Source organism: Cuculus canorus, chromosome Z, assembly GCF_017976375.1.
Source record: "Cuculus canorus isolate bCucCan1 chromosome Z, bCucCan1.pri, whole genome shotgun sequence".
NCBI classification, from domain to species: Eukaryota; Metazoa; Chordata; class Aves; order Cuculiformes; family Cuculidae; genus Cuculus; species Cuculus canorus.
In genome coordinates this window covers 56,394,530-56,418,907 of record NC_071441.1, presented here as the reverse complement: position 1 = coordinate 56,418,907, position 24,378 = coordinate 56,394,530, and the positions used below count along the sequence as shown (strand labels likewise).

Below are 24,378 nucleotides of genomic sequence, written 5' to 3'. Positions count from 1 at the left end.
TCTCCCGCGGTAGCCGGGGAGACCGTCTCGTCAGGCACCGCGCGGGACCGTCCGCTGCCGCGCGTCAGGAGCCGAGCGCCGCCCGCCCCGCTCCCGCTTAGGTTTTCCTAGGTTTTTCCCGTCTCAGGGAAGTGCCCCACCACCTCAGATGGCCGCCCCGCCGCAGTACTCACCGTCCTGCCGCTGGATGTCGCCGAAAAAAAATTGAACCTGAGGTAAAAAAGGCAGAGTGGTCACAGACAGAGGATGACCTGCAGGGAAGATACCCAAGTATGTTCATTTTCAGCTCGAATTGGTGCAGCAGTCTCAGTCAAACAGTCAAATCATTTAATGCCCACCTTTCTCATTTCTCTGTCTAATCATCAGCAGGATGTTAATGGTGGGGTGAGTGCCATTGCTGTGTCTCTTGTCCATCAGCATTTACTCTGTGCTCTGGCAGCAAAGCCAGTGGTCCCCATGGCAGAATCACACCATTTGCCTCTGGAGAGGATCCTCCCCACCCCAGTCAAGGAGAGGGCAGAGCCTTAAGATCAGAAAATGAATTCATTTTATTGAGCTTGTGTTGATGCAGATCAGTGGGGCAACAATGTCTCAAGTGTTCACTAATGAATGCCTCAGGATGGTTCACATATGGAGCCCCAATACAGTTTTGTATGGAAACAATCAAAAAAGTCATAAAAACACACTGAAAGTCAGGAAAGGGGGATTCACAGCCCCATCTTAAGCCTTCAGCCTCCCAAATATTATCCTGCCTTCATCAATTTCATAACCTTCCTCAAAAGAAGGGCATGGAATTGCTGTCACATCCTTCCCCTATCACATACAGAAACAATTCATAATGAAGCTAAAAGAACTTTACTCCAAAGTAGCAACAGGTGTGCGTGAATCAATGACTATGTATCTAAAGGACTAGCTGCAAAAACTTCATTTTAAAGAAGATGAACAATGAGCACAGTTACAATACCAACACCTAAAATCTGTCTAAACCTGTCTCAGTAACTTGCCTTCAACACTCGTCTACGCATTTTAAAGAACAATTCCAGAAGATCTTAACAGTACTATCTATTTTTTGAAAAACTGCTACGGTGAACTGGAAATGGAAAAGCAGTGACATGACAGCTTAGAGTGTAACTGCAATTTAAAAACAAAACTACTCTGAGCACAGCCTTTGTCCCTCAAAACCCCAGCCAGACTGGAAACTGATCCTCCCAGCCTTTGGTTTTTCAGCTCACAGGACAGAGCTATTGTATCCCCCTCAAGCTTGTAGTTACTTTCCTGCAGTGATATTCACAGTTTCCATGAAGAAGCTGTGTGTGGCTGCTCATTTTCTACATTAGAAACTAGCTTTGTAGTAGTGTGACCCCAGCCACAGGCAGTGTTGGTTTCTTTGAGCGAGCAAGGTGGTTTTACAGCAAAAGGCAGAACGTAGTCACAGTCCTGCTTCAACAGGTGAGGGACGTGAGCTGAACGGGGATGTTAACTCCAGGGAAGCAGGAGATACATGGATTTACAGCACTGTTTTGCAAACTGCAGGCTGTCAGGACTACTCAGTGTAAGTGGGAAAAGCCTTCAGTTAAGGCTTTTACAATAGCTGGTTGGGTCTGACGGTGAGATGCAGTGCTGGACCTCTGAAACAGCACTAACCTCCTCCTCTGGCACCGACCTCTTCCCTCCGACACCAACCTCCTCCTCTGGCACCAAACTCCTCTCTCTGGCATCAACCTCCTTCTTCGACACTAACCTCCTCCTCGATGCAGCCAATGCACATGCAACCTGAAAACCAGGAGGTGCATGTGAAAACAGGCCAACAGCAAAAGGCAATGGGTGGAAAAAATCAAGTGAACTGCACTGGTTCTACAGCAATCGCGCTACGAACAACGGCAACACCAAGGCTGCTGCAGCAGCAGCACTGTCTGTCCCGTGGTGACAGCTGACATCAGATTCAGGCACATGGTTTAAGATGAAGGGCAATCAATTGCCAAAATGGGTCCAACACCAGGAGCTTCACATTATTTCAGTCTGAAGGACTCACTTCGTTTGTAGGTTGAAGGTGAACCACCCAGATGCGGTGAGTTATACAGCCCATGCATTTCACACCTGGGCATCATCGTGTGTGTATGCGCAGGGCCAGATTCAGTTGTCAAACCCCGGTAAATGCAGCTCTTAATGGGAAGAAAGAAGCCCTCTCTTCATTCTGTCATTTGAAATGTGGAGTTGAAGACAACTGTACCAACCTAAGGGACCCAAAATCAACCTGGTTCAAGTAAATAACACAAACACAGCAGAAAGGGATGCATTTTGCTTGCTATTCCATCCTTGGGAATAACGTCTCTGAACTCGCAAAGTTAAGGCAAAAATTTGATTGCTCCCCTTCACCTGAGTGCATGTTTTGTGGCAATCAGACATTTACTGGTTTACAACGATACACAGCAGTTTGTTTCTTTTTTTGATACTGAAGATAAAGCTTGTTATTGATATTACTGACTTTTGGCATGAATTCCCCAAATAAACCAGATTTGTAAACATAATGCTTCCCTTTTCAGTTGGCAGCATTTCGAAAAGACAAAACACAGTAAAGACATACAAGGGTCTTACTTCATTTTGACCAAATAACCTGTGTTTTTCACAAGATAAAATCAGCAATTTTGGTTTACATCAAAACAAACCAAATAAAACTGCATGAAATGAATGTTTTGTGCTGTTAAGTGATCACAGTATTTTATAGTTAAACGCATTTGCTCTTTGTTATATTCCTGGCACCCAGGACAAAAAGTCTTTAAATATATAGGTCATGTAGGCAATAGCTTCTTTGCATATTCTCTCCAAAAAATACTTTATAGTAGTATATAAATAGGTTGCCTACACATTTAATTTTACAATCCTGCCTCAAAACTATATGTTTCATTTTTGTAAAGTATCAATCTCCCTAATATTATTAAAGCTGACAAACTATTGAAATGGAAACACCCTCACTTTCCATGACAGAAGTAGTGATTTCATAGGAAAAAAAAAACCTACAGCAACACTCATCAAGTTGTTTTAACCTGAGCGTTTGGGCCTACCAAGAGTAGCAGCTTTGTTTAATTATCCCCAGCATGTTCGCACTCAGATGCGCACACATACACAGAGAACACACATGCACGCACACACGCACATACCCAGACTCCGTTAGGCCACATAATGCTTTCCCAGCTGCTTCAGTGAAGCGGGAAGCCGTGTAGATAAATCGTTTCAACTACACAAAATGTACACCAGCAAATACCTTAAGGCAACCACTGCAGTTGGGGGGTTTAAGTTGCAGGGGTTAGTTTCTGCTGTAACAAAATGGGCTGTATACAGCACACAGACATGCCTCTTCAACCCTCCAAAACAATGGCATTTTTCTTTTTTTAATTATTATTATTATTTAGTGCAAATTTCTAAACCTTCTACCACTTAAGGCAAAGAGTTTGCATTAACAAGAAAAGGTCAGAAAACAGCCTTATATTTATCCAAAAAGCACTTCAAGTTTCTACAATATTCCCTTAAAAGGTGCACAACTTAATAGTAGATGTACTAAATCCCCAGCATCTACTGATAAAAGTTATTTCAATGGACTAACATAAGTCTTGAAGAACGAAGGGACCACAAAAAGCAGCTTCAAATAGGCATATAAGTAACATCAATAATGAAGAATGTAGTTAAGTCTGCTAATACTGAAACTTTTGAATGCAAAAGTATGGTACTAAATCTTATAATCTCAGAGCAACTCATCTTAAGTAATAAATAAATAATTTTCAGTTCATTCACATGTCCCAGACGAAGAAGGAGACCAACAGCACAACTCCACTTGCCGATGGTCAAACTCCCTAATGAGTCTCTTGATGTGAGAAAGCTTCTTGTGCAAATATTCATACCTGTACTTCTCCTCGTAGTAGTTGGGACTGGACTGAAAAGACAAATTAACAAAGAAAATTAGGGCATGAAAACACTTCTGCAGTGGTCAATATATCATGTCAAAACAGGCTAGGGGATGATGTGAATGAGAGCAGCCCTGAGCAGAAGGACTTGGGTGGATGAGAAGCTCCACACGAGACAGCAATGTGCACTCAGAGCCCAGAAAACACCCGTGTCCTGGGCTGCATCCAAAGCAGTGGGACCAGCATGGCGAGGGAGGGGATTCTGTCCCTCTGCTCCGCTTCGGTGCAGCCCCACCTGGAGTCCTGTGTCCAGTTCAGGAAACCCCAAAAAAAGGACATGGAACTGTTGGAACTGGTCCAGAGGTGGCCACAGATGTGACTGTGAGTGCTGGAGTACTTCCCATACAAGGCCAGGCTGAGAGATTGATTTTGTTAAGCCTGGAGAAGATAAAGTCCAGGGGAGACCTTAGAGCAGCTTCCAGTACTGAAAGGGGCTCCAGGAAAGCTGGGGAGGGGCTTCTGATCAGGGAGTGCAGGGACAAGACAAGAAGGAATGACTCTGAATTGGAAGGGGCAAGATTTAGATTGGACATCAGAAACAAATTCTTCACAATTAGGGTTGTGAGGCCCTGACTCAGGCTGCCCAGAGCAGTGCTGGCTGCTCCATCCCTGGAGGTGTTCAAGGCTAGGTTGGATGGGGCTTCGAGCCCCTCATCCAGTGGGAGGTGTCCCTGCCCATGGCAGGGGGTGGAACTGGATGGGCTTTGAGGTCCTTTCCAACCCAAACCATTCTATGAAGAGAAGGCTGCAGTGAGACCTTAGAGCAGCTTCCAATACTCAGAGGGGCTCAAGGAAAGCTGGGGAGGGACGTTTTGCAAGGGCCTGGAGTGACAGGACTTCGTGGAATGGCTTTAAATTGGAGATGAGAAGATTTAGATTAGACATTAGGAAGAAATTCTTCCCAGTGGAGGTGGTGAGGCCCTGGACCAGGTTGCCCAGGGCATTGGTGGCTGCCCTATCCCTGGAGGTGTTCAAGGCCAGGTTGGATGAGGCTTAGAGCCCCTGATCCAGTGGGAGGTGTCCCTGCCAATGACAGGGGTTTGGAACTGGATGGGCTTTGAGTTCCCTTCCAACCTAAACCATTCTATGATTCCATGATTCTTAAAAACAGCCTGGAGCCATCGTCTGTGATTATGACTTCCCACAAACCTGATGTTACCCCCACCTGTTTTAACTTTCTATATTCTTCTAAGACCTCCTCTTGAAGAACCTTCAGGAAAAAAAACATGAAGACAATATTTCACTAGTATCAGAAAATGTGAATTCATGTAAAACACTAAAAATACACTCAGTTTTACTCAACGTATTTTCTTATCCACGAGGCACCACTCTCCTACATTGCCAAAAATAGCCTTCTGGATACTCCATAATACCCAAGATCTGCAGATAAACCTCTAAATAGGCAACAAAAGGGAGCGTGGGTTTGAAAATTCCCTTTGAGAAGCGGCTAGTGCCACTGTGCCATCACAGACAGCTCTAATAGGTGAGGTATGAGGGCTAAACAACTTTTTGCAGGGCTTTGTGCTGGTACAAAAATCAGAGCTGGCCCATGCAGGGTCTGAGCAAAATCCTGCAGGGTTTCCTTTTGTGTAAGCCAGCTGCACCAGGGATTTTACAAACCCCTCCTGTCCACAAACAGATTTCCAATCTGGCCAAAAATCTAAATAAAGGCAACCAAAAATCCTCGGTGAGCACACAGAATTAAATGATTTTGATATTAATCAAGTGGAATTTGTAAGTCTGATGCAGAGAAGGCCACGATGCAATGCCAGAATATCAGGTTTTTAACATCCTTCTGTGCTAACACCGTAGCTGGGATCAGCCTCTTGGAAGACAAAGAATTTGTGGCTGTGGGTGTAATTAAATATAAAAAGGCATGGGAAAGAGAGGGTCAGGAAAGCTTTGGGATTATAAATGCTGGTTTCCCTGTGTTTCCAATCTTCTCCCCACCTGTGATCCAGCACTCCCTCAACATGTGGAGGAATTGAGGTGGTCAGCAAAGCCTGAGCCAGCTGGGCACGTCCTGCCATGCCACTAGTTACTCAGACACTGAACCCAGCTTTTCTTTTAAAAGATTAGATGTCTTTTAAAGTCACGTCAATAGAATTTTAACAGATAAACACACTGAGGAGTCTGCCTGTGGTGAAAACACAGACTTTTGGAAGGGATAAGAGGGAGATTAAACACAATCTTCACAGTTTCATCCTTCTTTACCTGATATTCTTTGGACTCTGGAGAAAGAAGCTTTCGTTGTGCATCAAGCTTCATGAACCTCCTGGTGACACTCTCCATCCGAGCATGCAAGTTCCTGTATTCATTGTACTCTGCATTGAAGTCACTCTTGTACTTCTGGCGCTGCTCGTGCGAGACTATAGCTCTGTATTTTCTGATGGAAAATCAAGCACACGTGCAATTTTACACTAAGACAATACCAAGCACAGGCATCTAAGCTTTACGTCAGCCAATGATGTGACTGATTGCTTCTAAACACAAGCACTCATGCTCCAACAGAATGTGTTCAGGAAATTACAGAGGTATATACATAGAGACATATTTTTATGACAGTTATTTGCTAATGTTTTTACTTTTCAGACATTTCATTTAGAAGCTGTGCAAAAATAAGTGAAGTACACTTAAAAAGCATTAGTGATCATTCAAAAGAGGATTCTGCTCCTTGGCTCTCCTCTTGTGACACCTCATCTGGAGTCCTGTGTCCAGTTCTGCAACTCCCAGAACGAGAAGGACATGGAACTGTTGGAACAAGTCCAGAGGAGGCCACAGAGATGATACGAGGGCTGGAACACCTCTGCTACAAGGACAGGCAGAGAGAGTTGGGACTGTTCAGCCTGGAGAAGAAAAATCTATGGGGAGATCTTAGAGCAGCTTCCAGTTCTGAAAGGAGCTGCAGGAAAGCTGAGGAGGGGCTCTTGATCAGGCAGTGCAGGAATAGGATGAGGGGAAAGGTTTTAAGCTGAAAGAGGGGAGATTTAGATGAGATCTTAGGAAGAAATGCTCTCCTGTGAGTCTGGTGAGGCCCTGGCCCAGGTTGCCCAGAGCAGTGCTGGCTGCCCCACCCCTGGAGGTATTCAAAGCCAGGTTGGATGGAGCTTGGAGCCCCTGACCCAGTGGGAGGTGTCCCTGCCCATGGCAAGGATTGGAACTGGATGGGCTGTGAGGCCCCTTCCAACACAAACCATTCCATGATTCTGTACTGAGACAGAAATCACCTTTGTGCCAAATCTACAATTATGCTCACGAATTACATAGCACTTTGAGTAGTTTATTACAGCTTCTCTTGCTGTAATACTCAACTCCTTTAAACTGCAGCAGACTGCAGGTGCTCTCAGGTTTCAACCTTTCTGTAAGGATCAGCAAGATCTCTGAAACAGCGTGACCTAATTCTTTTCCAGGGCACCATGGCCAGTAGTTTATTTGTGAGAGTAAAGCTTTCACTGATCCAACTTCATGTAATCTTGCATAAGGGCTTTTTGGGGTATTTTTGAATGATTTTTAGCATCTAACTTTATTATCCAATTACATCAAATAACTGTGTACCTCACTCTGCAGTACCACTGCCCTCAGCTGACTGGGAAGCAGACAGCACAAGCTGAATCTGTTTGCTTTCACTCAGCAAAGGATGGGAATTGAAGGCAGGTTTGAGCTCTCAGCCTGACATATGAAGCAATAAACCCTCCCCTGCAGGGTCAGGATTAGTTTCTGTCGCCCCATGAAGTATCCGTTACTGTATTAAATGTGATGCAGGGTGCTACCACACCACTTACTTTAATGCAGGTGAAGTTCAAGGGGGCCTGACCTCCTTTCCTGACATTATTCCTCTGACTGGTACGCTGTCACCTTCTCATTCCATTCCTCCTTGATAAAGTAAGTATCCCAGGCTGCATCCAAAGCAGTGGGACCAGCAGGTTAAGGAAGGGCATTCTGCCCCTCTGCTCCACTCTCCTGAGACCCCACCTGGAGCCCTGTGTCCAGTTCTGGAGTCCCCAAAATCAGAAGGACAAGGAACTGTTGGAGCAAGTCCGGAGGAGGTAATGATCCCAGGGCTGGAGCCCCTCTTCTGAGGCCAGACTGAGATTTAAGTTCAGCCTGGAGAATAGAAGGCTCTGGGGAGAGGTTAGAGCAGCTGCCTGTACTGAAAGGAGCTCCAGAAAGCTGTGGAAGGACACGACATGGAGTAGTAGTTTTAGACTAAGGCAGGGGAGACTTAGACTGGATAAGGAAGGTATTTTTTACACTGAGAGTAGTGAGGCACTGACACAGGTTGCCCAGGGGGCAGTGGAGGCTCCATCCCTGGAGGTGTTTAAGGCCTGGTTGGATGGGGCTCTGAGCAACCTGATCTGGCTGAAGCTGTCCCTGCTCCTCCAGGGGTGTTGGACTGGATGACCTTCATGGTCCCTTCCAAACCAAACCGTTCCATGATTCTATGATTCTATGATTCTATGACAGGAGTTGGTGAACCTGGTAATCCAGAGCGATTTAACAGAGAAATACCATACTTTCTCCTGTCCTGCACTGCAAACACAATGAGGGGGCTGACCCCATCACTGCAGCTGATGCTGCAAAACTGCACTGCCAGGCTCATCCTGGCTTTTCCCACCACAGGCTCATTTCAGCTTGGAGCAATGAGGGGCCATCAAAACCTCTCCAGATTCATCCTTCCCAGTGAGGAAAGAGCTTTAGATTGCTCCCAACTGTGCTTGCCTCCCTAAAAAAACTCCATTTCATTAGAAATTCATCTTGCACTGACTGAATTATTCTGATTATTCCACTGCAGCCTCCTTCAATTTTCACCTTTTTAATACAGGCCACCAATAAAGAACACAAAAACCAGGCATTTTTGGGAGAGATTTCTCTGTTTCAAAACTGGAAGGAAAACTCCTCCTGATAGAAAAGTTTTAATTGTCAAAAACATATTAAACAAAAAAACCACCTGCGTTTTGAGCTATTTTGTTTCAAAGCAACTGCTTTAAGAGGGATGAAAACCTTTTTTTTCATACTGCAGCTGAATTTTAACTTTTGGGAATGTTAATCTGAAGTGTGACAACTCATTAAGGAGCTAAAACTAAGCTTAAAGGCATGTCCTTCTGTAATTTACAGGCTGCAACATGCCGGGCATGGTGGATATGTAACATTTCATATGCAAGCTTAATGCACTTTTATAGTCCTTTGTAGCCAAAATTTAGCAGTGAAAACATGAAATATGAATTGAGAGGTTTCTCTAGTGCTTTGGTCTACAGTGAAATCATAGAATCACAGAATGCTTTGGGTTGGAAGGGACCTCAAAGCCCATCCAGTTTCAACACCCCGTCAGGGGTAGGGACAACTCCCACTGGATCAGGGGCTCAAAGCCCCATCCACCCAGGCCTTGAACACCCCCAGGGATGTGGCAGCCACCAATGCCCTGGGCAACCTGGGCCAGGGCCTCAGCACCTCCACTGGGAAGAATTTTCATCTAAATGACCCCCCTTCCAATTTAAAGCCATTCCCCCTTGTCCTGTATCTCCAGGACCTTGGAAAAAGTCACTTCCTAGCTTTCCTGGAGCCCCTTTCCGTACGGAGCTGCTCTAAGGTCTCCCTGCAGCCTTCTCCAGGCTGAAAAACTTGGGTGTTTTGCTGTAGCTTCAAGTCAGTCACTGGACATTTTACATCAAAGTTTTAGAAGTGGCTCAAGTTGCACCAGGGCAGGATCAGATTGGACATGAGGAACAATTACTTCACTGAAAGGGTTCTCAAGCACTGGCAGAGGCTGCTCAGGGAAGTGGTGGAGTCCCCATCCCTGGAGAGGTTTAACAGATGGGCAAATGAGGTGCTCAGGGATCTGGTTGAGTAGTGGACAGGGATGGTTGGACTCAATGATCTTAAATGCCTTTTCCAACCTAGGGATCCCATGATTCTATGAAATAACTTTGAATGTTAATTCAAGTTAGGGAGTAGCCGTATTGGTTCTGTAGCACTTGGCTTTAAATCCCGCTATTTTCCCTTCCCACCTTTCCAGCTTGGATGCACTGAGCAGTGAAAACAAAGGAAAGATGCTAAAGTTTAGCTATTCAGTTTTTAGCATTCAGTTTTTGTCCTGCATTGCCTCTCCTCTACGGAGAAAACAGCACATGCTCACATTCCTTTTTTATTGTGACCTTGAAGAAGAATGAACTTGACTTTTATGTCTGCTTCTAAAATATATCAAAAGAAATCTTCTTAACTGCTCTTTTCCCTTGCAATAATTAAGGGACAACCTCAGAGTTTAAAACTTGCAGGTGCTCAAATAAGGCAGCTGAGTTACTTAAAGGAACTTGAAATTATTCTAAATAATTCTAAAGCTACAGTTTGAGTATTTGAAATTTGGTTGTTAAGCAAGTTTTTAAAGCAGTTGAAAAATGACCTATGATGAGTGGGAATAAGAGTTAATTTTTATTTTACTCACATCAAGTAGTCTGGCAGTTCACTTGTTGATGAAGGAGCATCTGTGGAGGCAGTGCAAGTTTCTTTAACTCCTGCAGAAAAGCAGAGTTTTGACACTTGCAATAAACAGGTTTTTAATGTAGCCAAACAATACCAACCTCATGGGCTTGGAAAAGACCTTTAGAGCTTTATTGTCACAGCAAATTACTTGGAATAGGGGCTCACACAAACTTTTCTGCAGTCGGCAGTACCAGGGTCTAGCGAGAGGGCTCAGATATTTTACTCTAGAGGCTCTGCACTACCACAGTGTTAACCCGAGGTCAGCTTTTCTCATTTGAAGACATGATGTGGTATCTGCACAGCAATTCAATTTATGCAGCAACATATGTAGCTGCAGAAAAGAGGACAGCTTGGGCTGTGTCTGTATATTCATACATACATAATCTCAACTTTTGTGTTCCAAGTGAGAAATAGAGTAGAAAACTGAAGTTCTCTTCATGCCATATTTTTATAGAGCCCTCCTTCCCTGCCACTTACAGATATCTAAAGCTAGATTTCATTCCAGCGCTCTTCCAAGCAGGAAAGTCAATAGCATTGTATAGGGGCTGCTGGCATTCAGGCTCCAGTAACCTGCAACAAAGGCTTGCTCCTTGTTAACGTGGCAGTACTGGGTCTGAAAGTTATTTGTACCTGTAAATGGCTCTTTTGCTCTTTTAAATGACATTATGAGAGCACATTACACTTAATCTCTAATCCCTCTTCTTGAAGGAATATTTCAAGAGCCCCCAATCTTTTTGATGAACAAGAAGACAGTCACTGTAAAGAAAAGTTAGCTGGAGCAGGAAAGAGCATTCACTGTCTTGGTAATCTCTCTCTGGTCTTCATTTGGGGTTTGTGGCAAGCTTAAAATCTACATGTTCTTTATATTCATTATTGGCTTACATTGCCACCGTTTAAACAGTATGTCTCTACTAAAGCTCATCCAGCCTTGTTGATCTCTAAGCTATCAGAGCTTTAAGTGAAGGGGAGAGAAAAGAGGTATCATACGATGCTCTACTCAATTCTTTCACTTTTAATACTAAAATTACTATGTGGTGCAGCAGGGGTTCGAAAAGGAGAGTAAAAGTGGGAACAAAACTTGAGAGAAATGCAGTCAGAAACACTCAGTCACGGCATGCACAATACAGCTCTTGTGAACAGTTTTCCTGTGTCCATTTCATTTCCAGCAACTCAGGTGCATTTGTTGTCATGACTTGGAACCTTTGAAAGCTTCAGTGAAAGCACCAACCCAACATGCAGTACAGATTTCTCCTTCCCTAGTTGTTCTCAGAATGACGTTACTGGCTCCTCGAGAAAGATGCTCACATGTTTGTGAACCCAGGCATAAATACCTTACACCTGGAGCCCTGCATCCAGCACTGGAGCCCTCAGCACAGGAAGGACAAGGATCTGTTGGAGCAAGTCCAGAGGAGGCCATGGACATGATGTGAGAGCTGGAGCACCTCTGCTACAAAGACAGGCTGAGTGAGTTGGGGTTATTCAGCCTGGAGAAGAGAAGGCTGCAGAGAGACCTTAGAGCAGCTGCCAGTACTGAAAGGATCTCCAGGAAAGCTGGGGAGGGGCTTTTGATCAGGGAGTGCAAGGACAGGACAAGGGGAATGGTTTTAAGCTGAAAGAGGGGAGATTTAGATGAGATCTTAGGAAGAAATGTTCTTTTGTGAGGGTGGTGAGGCCTTGGCCCAGGTTGTCCAGAGAAGTGGTGGCTCCCCCCATCCCTGGAGGCCAGGTTGGATGAGGCTCAGAGCCCCTGATCCAGCGGGAGGTGTCTCTGCCCGTGGCAGGAGGTAGAACTGGATGACCTTCATGGTCCCATCCAACCCAAACCATTCTATGATTCTACGATTTTCAAAGCAATCCCAAGCCTTGCAGGCACTGTGCAGTGTGTCCAGGGTAAATGTCAAGAGATCATCTCAAGGCACCCTTTTCTACAAGCACAAGACCCCTCCAAAGCGATGCCCTGCACACTTTTGGATGCAGGCTATAGTAGGAAAGTGCTAAAACTGTCTTCGATTTGCTAGTCGAACCTCTGAATTTGGACAGCACACACACAAAGGGGCTGCACTCTGCCCTGCACTGTGTGTTAAGAAATTGAGTATTCTCTGTGCATTTCTGTTTAGATTTCAATGCCATTTTAAGTGCGTACCATTTCTACACCTCTGGAAGCCAGAAGTTCTGTGGTGAGGATGGAGAGGAGCTTACAGCACTGCTCAAACCAAAGCTCTAACAAGCTGTGTGCTGGTTATACAGGTTTTAGACTTTCCATGAAAAGCCTAAGTTCAATGAACATTGTATTGTAAAATACCATAAAATACATACATTTATGTGTTGCAGTAAACTGCTATGCAATAACTATGAGTGACAGGTTTTCATTTTCAGCATGTTAAAGCTTGCTGTTGGAAAAAGCAAGTTGCTGTTGTTTCAGCAAGCTGTCAGTTTACTGGAAAAGAAGAAATTAAAAACCCCATTCCTTGTGTTTTGCTGGTGCCCACCTCTTCCCCGTTACCAGTTTCTGCCCCAAAGAGAGCCATTTGAGATTTCTTTGTTCCAATTCTTAAAAATGAATCTAATTTTAAATGGTGGCTCCATCAGAACAAGTCCAGCTTCTGATTTTTGTGTTTTTCCTTTTTAAAGCTAACAGTTACAATGTAATGCAATGGCAGAAAAGAAGAAATATATTGATCCTTTATGACCATAAAGCAGGAATAATGGCAATGCACTCAATATAAAAACCCAGATCATTCGCGTTCCCAGTCCCTAGACTTACTGGCCTCTTCTCACTATGTAATAGTTAGGAAAAGCAAAGCATTAATACCTTCACCTATATTTGAATGGGAGGACTTTTTCAGCCTGGTAGTTTCTTCTTTTCTAACGTCTTTCTCCTCCTCACTGGCACTTGTGTTGTCCTTCTCCTTACACTCCTTTACCTTCCCAGGCTTCTGGAACTTCAAACGTTTCTTGTCTGTGGATCTGGGAGGCTCTACCTGCCTTGCCGCAGACGCCAGCATTCCCAAAGAAGTCCAAGAGGTATATTTTTGCTGCTGGTTCCCACAGGTGCTGCTGCTATTTTGGCTGAAGCTGTCCATTGGCAGGTCTTGCGTCCCTCGCCCCTCAGGGGTGCTGGGGGAGCTGGAGATGACACTTTGAGGAGCATTGGAAGTGGGAACAAGGGTGGAAGGCAGCGGCAGAGGAGTGGGAGTCGAGGCGGCTGCTGGGGGAAGAGGTGGCGGAGAGGTGGTAGTGGCTTTCTGGCCAGAGGCAGGCCAGGGGCTGCTGAGTGACTGCTGCGCTCGACTGACCAGGCGAGATATCCTCTGCCTTTTGTTCCTCAGAGGATCAATAAAATTGGAATTCATGAGTCGCTTCTGTAATAATGAGAAAACCTTAAAAAAAGCAGCAGAATTAGGTTCTGCTCCTATGAAAATGGATCATTTCTGAACAGGCAGTTGTCAAAGCCACATCTTTCTTACCTAAAAGCAGTCATTAAACAAGGAAGTACGGCAGCTAAATACATGGTTTATTTCATTCTTAGTTTCTAATCTTATGATTTACCAAATTATTCTTCAAATCTATGGCTAAAAGCCTTTGGGAGAAAGATGCTCTCCATCAGCTCTGTCAAAGGCTTCACCACAACAAGGTCAGGCTGTTATTGTTTAGGCACTGGTTTCTGTTCAGACACATTGGCTTTCACTGTCACAAACCAGCAATTTAGTAAAACTCTGGGCCACATGATTTACTACACAGCCCCATGAAGCACATAGCAATGTGTTTATCAGAGTGCGTGACATGCATGGCTGATAAGAACAGGTAAAAGTGCCACTGTGTTGTTACAGGTGTTCTCCAGCTGGAACACTACCCCACATCTCCTTCTCCTGAGGATGATTCGAGGGCTAGAGCCTCTCTGCTATGAGGCCAGGCTGAGAGAGTTTGGGTTGTTCAGCCTGGAGAAGAGAAGGCTCCAAGGAGACCTTAGAGCAACTTCCAGTCCTGAATGGGGCTCCAAGATACCTGGTGAAGCGGTTTTTACGAGGGCCTGGAGTGATAGGACGAGGGTGAATTGCTTTAAATTGGAAGGGGAAATATTTAGATTAGACATTAGGAAGAAATTCTTCACAATGAGGGTGGGGAGGCCCTGGCCCACATTGCCCAGAGAAGTGGTGGCTGCCCCATAACCCTGGAGGTGTTCAAGGCCAGGTTGGATGGGGCTTTGAGGTCCCAATCCAGAAGGTGTCCCTGCCCATGGCAGCGGGTGGAAGTGGATGGGCTTTAAGGTCCCTTACAACCGAAACCATTCCATGATTCTACGATTCTATAACTACCACATAGCATAGATCCATTAACACATGCAACCACATAACAAGAACATATACACACCTCAGAAGGCCTTCCTACACACTGATATAAACAAGTTATTCAGCAACACAAAGCAGTTTTAAGTATTTAAGCAGAAAGTGCAACAATAACGGGTAACCCAGAAGCTCAGCATGTGAGTTTAAGCTCTGCAGGTGAGTTTAGGCTTCCAAAAGGTCAACGGATAATCATGATTTGGGCCAGTTTGTTGGCTGTTTGACCACAACAGTGGTGGTGTCTTCCAGCTGTATTCACAAAATAGTGAGTAAACAGGAATTGTTTGTTTTTCTGAGCATTGCAATAAACACTCTGAAATACAGAACAGTAAATATAGCAGCCCTTAAGCTATGTGACTGTAAGTTTTTGGCAATGTGAAAGTGCAACCATCTTTAAAAAAAGATAATAATCCAATTAGAAATAAAAACTTCAGGCTTTCGTGTCTTAAAGATAATAATCACAGCTTCACATCACAGCTTTTGCACCTATTTAAAGTGTGATAAACCTTAATACACCGTAAATGGTGTCAGAAAATCAAAATACCTGAGAAGAAGTTGCTGGAGGCTCTTTCTTAGAAGTTACAGTAGATTCCAAATGGCTGCTGCTGGTGGCGTTCTGAGATGACTTTAATTTTCTGTAAGGATGAGCCAACATTTCAGGTTACAGGGCAAAAAATAGTTCTTTCCTTACAGAGAAGAAAGACATTCAAAGGGTTTTAAATGCTATTTTCCTTCCCCTAGAGACTGAACTTACTCAGAAAGTATTGACTCCAATGATTTCTTATCTGTTTCGCTGTATCCAGGCCAATCTTTCTGAATTTCTTTGAATGCAAAATCCTTCAGAGAGTAAGAATTATCCTTTGGGTTCAGGTTGGCCACCTGCAGGGAGGCAGTGAAGAAAAATATATGTTTATTATAACTAAACGCAAACTACAAAAACAAGATCAGTGACACAAAGCTGAATCAAAGCTGTAAACAAAATCACGTGCCAGTTTTCCAGGGTTTTTTAGCTGTGAAGATCAAAGTAGCTCGCATGGAATAAGCACAGATTTTAAACACACAGTCTGTTCAGGATGTAGAAATCTGTATGTAAGAAAAGGCCAGACTGCTGCAAGCATGTGTAAAAACGTGCTCTACAAAAACCTCTCTTGCACCATGTATTTGCCTTTTTGTCTTTAACACAGCACTAAGAATCAAGGCAAAGTATGCCAAATCCTTCAATCTTCACTGTTTGAAATACATTGAGAGGTCTAGTTTTTATTTCTACTTATTTTTGTTCTTTAAGAACTCAAGAACACCATCTCCACAGCCAAATTTAGAGTCATTCGACATCAGGAGGGTGGGTTCTTTTGTTTTGCACAGCTACCCTGCAACAACAGAGCACAGACTGCACCTTAAGCAATGCCTGTTTTCCATCATCATGTTAAATCATTTAGAATCATGCAATCACAGAATGGTTTGGGTTGGAAGGAACCTCAAAGTCCATCCAGTTTGAACACCCTGCCATGGGCAGGAACACCTCCCACTGCATCAGGGGCTCCAAGCCCCATCTAACCTGGCCTTGAACACCTCCAGGGATGGGGCAGCCACCACTGCTCTGGGCAACATAGGCCAGGGCCTCCCCACCCTCAGGTCAAAAAGTCTCCCTAAGGTCTCTTCTAAATCTTGCCCCTTCCAATTTAAAGCCATTCCCCTTTGCCCTATCACTCCAGGTCCTTGTAAAAAGCCCCTCCCCAGCTTTCCTGTAGGCCCTCTTCACTTACTGGAAAGCTGCTACTCCTGTACACCTCTGAAAACAAAACAAGTTTATTTTTCCTGAAGAAAATATGCTCAAAAGATTACAATAAGATAGTGAGACCATTGACACCTAAAGTGCTGCTGAGACTTCGTCACTGATGCCTCTTCACAGGTGCAGAGAAAACATGAAACAAAACAGTCCATCAATTCGCCTTATAGAAAATGCCGAATAACTCAACACAACCGCCACTTTCTGCAGCTTTGCCTGTTTTTTCTTTCAAAACATGACAGATAAACACTAACTTGTGTCTGTGTGCCTGTCTCCCTCCTGCTTGAAATAAATTTAAAGGTAACAATAATTCACTTGTTAAAAATGGAATTATAGCTGTATTCTAAAAGAAGCAAATCTGTGCCTATGAGATCTCAGCAAGCTCAAGCTGCTGATTTTAGATTTGTAAAAAACCCCTATTATGAATACAAAAGAAACAAAGCGAGGCTTTTCAGGGTGTAGTGCTGCTCATGTGACCATTGCTGAATGCAACCCAGACCCCTGATGTAGCTCACACAATGCACGGAGAGTGGATGCCAGGAAAGTCTCCTCAAACACTGTCAAGCATAATTGGACAGGAGAATATTTTTGCACCTTTTATTCTCTGGGGACTTGAGTTTTTGGAGTTCTATAATCAACCTTAGTCAATAACTTCAATTTAGGTGCAAAAATGTGGCTTTTGTTACTCTTTGTGTGAACTCAGTGTGAAAAACCCCTAAAATCGTATCAGGCAAACAAAGCAACAACACCTAACATAATGCAATGAGTTTTTAAAATTCAGTGTAGGGTCAACCAATACTGTTTAAATGCTGACTTTTACTCACTTTAAGAGGTTCCATACCACTTTTTTCCTAGATAAACAGAAAAGGTTGTTACTTTACCTATTAACACATGCATAATTCTAAGTGCACATGGCGTATTTATGAACTAAGGGAGAAGACTCTGCATCCTCCAATTCTTCAAGAAGCCTTTTCTGAGCTTTTTCTAGCAGTAAATTACTGACACTTTGAGACACAAAGCATAAAAGTTTCATCTACAAAATTATAGGCCTACCAATGATTTTGGTGGATGTGATAGAAGTGGAACTTCACTCAAAGCAGCAGTGGAAAAGCTACTGAATAAAAAAGGGTTCCAAGTAAGATTAGGACACAAACCACATGATGGCAAAGAAACACTATGCTCAAAATCAGACCATGACCTTCTTTTATGATTTGGCTGCAACATCTTTCAGTGTTCCTTAATACTAATGCTATGGCAAACTATCCCCCACATAAGGAGTAGATGGAACTGTTGGAATGGGTCCAGAGGAGGCCATGGAGATGATGTGAGGGCTGTAGCACCTCTGCTATAAGGCCAGGCCAGGAGACTTGGTCTAGTTCAGCCTGGAGAAGAGAAGGCTCCAAGGAGACCTTAGAGGAGTTTCCAGTACTGAAAGGGGCTCCAGGAAAGCTGGGAAGTGGCTTTTTACAAGGGCATGGAGTGATAGGACAGAGGAGAATAGCTTTAAATTGCAAGCAGGAAGATTTAGAAGAGACATTAGGAAGAAATTCTTCCCGATAAGGATGGTGAGGCCCTGGCTCAGGTTGCTCAGAGAAGTGGTGGCCACTCCCTTGCTGGAGGTGTTCAAGGCCAGGTTAGATGGGGCTTTGAGCCCCTGATCCAGTGGGAGGTGCCCCTGCCCATTGGGTGGAACTGGATTGGCTTTGAGGTCCCTTCCAGCCCAAACCATTCTGTGATTCAATGAAACAGTTAATTATTGTCTGCTGTTCCAGCAAAACAAAAACACCCCCCACTCCCAAACTGGTTAATATTTATTTCCTTTCCTCACGTGGACTTGCACTCTGGGGCATCTGTGTAAAGCTGATGAAAAACTTAAACAAGGAGCATTCTGTCAGTCATTTATTATTTTCTAATTTAAATGCAGGACTAACAGCTCAAAGTTATGATTAAAAAGAACAGTCGGAGGAAAAAAATACTGGCACGAACGCCATGACCTCACCTGACAAAGGATAGCTCCAAGGCAGTTCCTGTCCTTTTGGTTGACACCATCTCTCTGCAGGCGAGTGAGCAACTCTGGTTTCTTGTAGCTCTTCAGTGCCAGCAAGTGAATCACCCTGTCCTTGTACGGTCGCTGAGAAACGCTGTTCTGTGTGTGTGTTCTCCGGATGGTATTTGCAAGGTTCACAGGGGTCGATCTCTTCCTCTCAGGCACAGCATCTGGGATGCTTTGTGCTGGTTTTCTGATCTGTACTCTTTTGCCTAAAGTAAGGGTAAAAAAAAAAGAGAAAAAAGGGTGACGTGGGAGGTTGGGATAATACAAGAAAGTTGATCTGAAAGAATTTGTCAAGTTGGATAAACTCTGAAATCTCTATTTAGTCAGCATTCAAGTCCTATATGAATACACCAGTAGTAAAGATGCATTAAGGCAGGCATTAACAAAGAAATATTCAATATGAAAGGAAGACTTTACTGATTATTTATATAGATTTCTTTTATTTTTATCTATTTATGTGCTATAACTATTTTTCCAGTTTACAAGCTCAAGTGCAGAAAGCCCCAACTCAGCCTTTTTTGTTATTTAGTACTCTAAAGAGTCTTCCATGAAATGAAACGATTCCCCATTAATGCCTATGGAGATCACGTCTACACAACTAATTGCATCACTGCTTAAGGAAAATATGAATGCTAGGTGTTAATCACCTGAGTTACTGTCAGTTGCACCACATTTTAAACTGAAATGTTCCCTTTTTATTAAATAAGTTCAGAAACAATACACCAAAAATTTAACAGTTCTTGGGACTGTGGCCAGAGAAGTCATGAAACATGGCCTGTGCAGCACTTTGGATCAAACTCTATAAAAACAGGCATTTCTAACTGAAGGAACAACTCAAGTGCTTGCAAGCAATGCATCCACTACTTGAAAATCCCACCGCCCAGCCTGAATATTGAATTTCCAGGAAAAGACCCCAAACCTCTACCCAGTCTTTAAATAGAATCTGCTACAGGACAGGAAAAAAAAAAAAAAGATTTATGGGAATGTGGAAGGAAATCATTGTAGTAAAGATTGTTTGCAACTCAAAAGGGGACGTACCACAACCTACGCATTTTCCTGAAGCCAAAACTCAAGTTTGGTCCATGAGGGAGAGTTATTGAGTCTTGGAGAGACAGTCTGGAGTTCGATCTCTTCCCTCAGGCACAGAGAGGCTGAGCCTGCTTACTGACTCTTGGTCCTCAGGAACAGCTAAAATGTGCACCCACAGCCCCGAAAGCAACCATGTCCTGAGCTGCATCCAAAGCAGTGGGACCAGCAGGGTGAGGGAGGCGATTCTGCCCCTCTGCTGCACTCTCCTGAGATCTCACATGGAGCCCTGTGTCCAGTTTTGGAATCCCCAAGATACGAAAGACATGGATCTATTGGAAAGGGTCCAGAGGAGTCCATGGAGATGACGCAAGGGCTGGAGCCCCTCTGCTATGGGGACAGGCTGAGAGAGCTGGGGTTGTTCGGCCTGGAGGAGAGAAGGCTCTGGGCAGACCTTAGAGCAGCTTCCAGTAAGGAAAGGGGCTCCAGGAAAGCTGGGGATGGACTTCATATAAGGGCATAGAGTGATGAGGGGGACAAGGGGGAATGGCTTTAAATTGGAAGGGGGAAGATTTAGAAGAGACCTTAGGAAGAAGTTATTCATGATGAGGGCAGTGAGGCTCTGGCCCAGGTTGCCCAGAGAAGTGGTGGCTACTCCATTGCTGGAGGTGTTCAAGGTCAGGTTAGATGGGGCTTTGAAACCCTGATCCAGTGTGAGGTGTCTCTGCCCATAGCAGGAAGTAGAACTGGATGGGCTTTAAGATCCCTTCCAACCCAAACCATTCTGTGATTCTACGATTTTGCAGTGGAGGCCAAAACTTCACAGCCTTTCCACCCTTCATGTTCCCTGGACTTTGCCCTTCTGGTTTTCAACAACAAACCCAACGGCTCAAACACTGAAATCAGTTACCTTTCTAGAGTGGTATGGACTTGCCAGTTGTTTACCAAAGGCATTACAAAGCTTTTGACAACTTAAATTGGGTGCAGATGTACAAACCCCCAGCACAGCAGCATTCAAATGAAACACCTCAGCCAAGCCTGAATCACTTAAGAAATTAACTGACAACATAACCTATCATTAAGGAGATTAACAGCCCCAGTGCCTAATTTGTACTGCATGAAAAGTGCTGCACAGTCACCTCTGTGCTCTACTAGCAACCAGACCTGTACTACCTGAGGTTCCTCAATGCCAGTTGGAAACAAAAGCGTCCCCAAACCATTCCTCAATGCCAGTCCTCAGATCCCATTTATTCATGTTAAATACTCATTTAAGTCCTACTTAACCAAGCAGATCATTCACACATAGAACAGAACTATCCCCAATGAGAAGATTTGAGACAGATGGAAGTGACTGCTCTCTTGCTGCCATTCAAGAGCAGCTTAGACCTTACATGGTAGCAGTCCCAGACACACGTCCTGGTATTGACCCATGCCAAGACCACATATGCTTGGTTCTGTATCTCCAAAAAGCTATGACGAAGATGGCTTAAAACACTCCGCCACAAATGGAGGCAGAGCAAGTGTTGCAGCATCACTGTTGGGAACGTCCATGCTGGTTGAGGACTGCAGCTGGAGCCGAGTGAGAGCCTGCTTCACAGTGTGAAGACAGATGCTCCTGGTTCAGCTTGCTGCTGTGGGAAGATCACTACTGCCTGGACCCCTCAGTGGCTACGAGGCAGATAATCATCTTGCACCTATCGACAGCTGGCTCCAGGCTTCATAGGGAAATGAGACTCAGAACAGTTTGATAATGTATGATAGCACCTGAGCACTTTCTTGTTGTGTGGAAAATGATGAAAGCCATGGGGAAATGCCAACATTACCTTAATTTAACCTCTCATTTTTTAAAAAGAAAACATGTTCTTGTAGTAACAGCTGCCTATTAATGAACAAGACATTAAATAAATAAAATTCAATCAGCATCAGCAAGCCTGAAAAGCAAAGATCTTAATATTAAGCTTCTGAATTTTTATATGAGGATTCCTCAATGTTCATTTTTTAGATTACAAATTAAGGTTAATAGTTTAGCACTTGGATACTCAAAAGCAATGTTACAGAAACAAAACATTAGCTACTAAGCCAAAGGATTGAAGTGCAAAGGATGATAAAAACCCTCACCTCAACGGTCAAAGCTTCAATCAGTGAAGCAATATGGGAACAAGGAAGGATTGGCAGGCTTTTTTTGGGGGAAAAAAAGGTTTGATGCACCAACAACAGAAGACTGCAAATCTGCAGTGTGAGGGCAACCTGCCGACACCCATGACCTTTGAACACACTACCCTTCCCAAGAGTATACCAAGAAGATGAATTACTAGAGATCTAGTAGAAAATGAAACACAATCATACCTAAAAGTGGTCCACCAGGCTTAATAATCTTTGCACTTCGATTGCGCGACGACTCTTCCACCTGGGTCAGGCGCTCTCTGGTTGTCTGATAGGAATCACTGGTGGCACAGATTGTGATTTTATTCTGAATGCTTCCCACGCAACTGAGCTGCATGGCTCCAGAACTACAAAAACATTGAAAGAGGTTAAGCCCAAGCACCAGTTCAGGTTTAGAAGCATGGTTGTATCAGGAATTTTTATAACCTGTCTTAACAGGTGAAGAAATATGTTCACAAAACCATAGCATCATGGAATGGTCTGGGTTGGAAGGGACCTTAAAGCCCATCCAGTCCCACTCCCCTGCCATGGGCAGGGACACCTCCCACTGGGTCAGGTTGCTCAAAGCCCCATCCAACCTGGACTTGAAAACCTCCAGGGATGGGGCAGCCATAACTGCTCTGGGCTCAGATAGCATCAATGTGGGTGCAGATCTTCTGGATAAGCCCAGCCCTCCATGGTCAGTCCAAACATGTCTTGTGCCCACCTAGGAGGTCACCTTCACTGGCTCGCAGAGGCTTTGTTAAGTGATAATTAGCCACTGCACTTAGAGAGTGTGCTCTGCAGCACCTGCCATTGCAACAGCTCTGACCAGAGAAAGGACACTGGCCTCAGATAACCCCAAGCGCTCTGACCTCCCCAATATCCTCCATCAAGGCCTCAAGAAAAAGGGTCAAGAATCTCTTGTCTCAGTTTCCTACATAATTTCTGAAGGTCACAAAGCTGGTCCAAGCCACTGACCAACATTTCAAAGATGATACAGCTACAGCTTTGTCCATAGACCTACATACTGGCTCCCTGTTTGCCTTGGTCTTCACTGGCATAGGCAGGGACCGGGAGAATGAGGAACCACCCACTGCAGAAGGTGAGGTTCAAGACCACTTAAAGAACCTGAAGCTGCACAAGTGCATGGGACTTGATGATATGCATCTGTGGACCCCATGGGAACTGGTGGATGAAGTTGATAAACCATTGTAACTCCCATTTTTACCAAAGGGGAGAAAGAGCGAGCCAGGGAACTCCAGGCCAGTCAGCCTCACCTCTGCACCCAGACAGATCATGGAGCAGATCCTCCTAGAAACTACGCAGAGGCACATGAGAAATAAGGAGGTGATTGGCAACAACCTATATGGCTTCTGTGAGAGTAAATCATGCCTGACCAGTTTGGTGGCCTCCTATGATGGGGCTACAGCACTGGTGGATGAGGGAAGAGTAACCGACATCATCTACCTGGACTTGTGCAAACCATTTCACACTGTCTTGCACAACATCCTTGTCTCTAAATTGGAGAGACATGGACTTGACCGATAGAGTGTAGATAAGGAATTAGCTAGATGGTTACACTCAAAGAGTTGTGGTCAACGGTTCAACGTCCAAGTGACACTGGTGACGAGTGGTGTTCTTCAGGGGTCAGTACTGGGACTAGTGATGTTTAACATCTTTGTTGCAAACATGGACAGTGGGAATGAGGGCACCTTCAGCAAGTTTGCCAATGACAGTAAATAGTGTTGCACAGTCAGCACACTGGAGAGAAGGGATAGATTCCGAGGGACCAGACCAGGCTGGAGAGGTGAGCCTGTGTGAACCCTATAAGGTTCAACAAGGCCAAGGGAAAGATCCTGCACCTGGGTTGGGGCCAACCCAAGCACAAACACAGGCTGGGCAGAGAATTGATTTGGAGCAGCCCTGAGGAAAAAGACTTGCTGTGCTGGTTGATGAGAAGCTCAACATGAGCTGGTAATGTGTGCTTCCAGCCCAGAAAGCCTGGGCTGCATCCAAAGCAGTGGGACCAGCAGGGCCAGGGAGGGAATTCTGCCCCTCTGCTCTGCTCTGGTGAGACCTCACCTGGAGCCCTGCTTCCACTTCTGGAGGTCTCAGTACAGGAAGGACATGGATCTGTTGGAGTAGGTCCAGAGGAGGCCACGGAGATGACGCGAGGGCTGGAGTGACTCTGCTATGAGGACAGGCTGAGAGAGTTGGGGTTGTTCAGCCTGGAGAAGAGAAGGCTCTCAGAAGAACACTTTGCAGCCTTTCAATACTAAGAGACAGCTTATAGGAAAGACAGAGAGAGACTTCTTACCAAGCCCTCTAGTGAAAGGAGAAGGCACAATGGTTTTCAGCTGAAAGGTGTGAGATTGAGATGAGATATTAGGAAGAAATGTTTTCCTTTGAGGGTGGTGAGACTCAGGTTGCCCAGAGCAGCGGTGGCTGCCCCATCCCTGGAGGTGTTCAAGGCCAGGTTGGACAGGACTTGGAGTCTGATCCAGTGGGAGATGTTCCTGCCCATGGCAGGGGGGTGGAACTGGATGGGCTTTTGAGGTGCCTTCCAACCCAAACCATTCCATGATTCCA

The 24,378-nt window shown here is 44.6% G+C and overlaps 1 protein-coding gene across 10 annotated transcripts in view; it reads right to left on the bottom strand.

Annotated features, from left to right (window-relative positions):
• The window catches only part of ELL2 (elongation factor for RNA polymerase II 2), a 71,527-nt gene that overhangs the window by 16,411 nt on the left and 30,738 nt on the right, over positions 1 to 24,378 (bottom strand). For 3 of the 10 annotated variants that reach the window (XM_054054401.1, XM_054054399.1, XM_054054400.1), the window contains exons 4-13: positions 21,991 to 22,154; positions 18,565 to 18,824; positions 15,534 to 15,658; positions 15,324 to 15,414; positions 13,249 to 13,816; positions 10,399 to 10,468; positions 6,174 to 6,345; positions 5,125 to 5,169; positions 339 to 3,928; positions 174 to 251 (exon numbers count right to left, since the gene is read on the bottom strand). In XM_054054401.1, the coding sequence (XP_053910376.1) occupies positions 3,782 to 3,928; positions 5,125 to 5,169; positions 6,174 to 6,345; positions 10,399 to 10,468; positions 13,249 to 13,816; positions 15,324 to 15,414; positions 15,534 to 15,658; positions 18,565 to 18,824; positions 21,991 to 22,154 (1,642 nt within the window). In that variant the 3' untranslated portion in view covers positions 174 to 251; positions 339 to 3,781. The remainder of the gene's footprint in view (positions 1 to 173; positions 252 to 338; positions 3,929 to 5,124; positions 5,170 to 6,173; positions 6,346 to 10,398; positions 10,469 to 13,248; positions 13,817 to 15,323; positions 15,415 to 15,533; positions 15,659 to 18,564; positions 18,825 to 21,990; positions 22,155 to 24,378) is intronic. The other 7 variants (XM_054054405.1, XM_054054406.1, XM_054054402.1 and 4 more) reach the window with 7 other exon arrangements.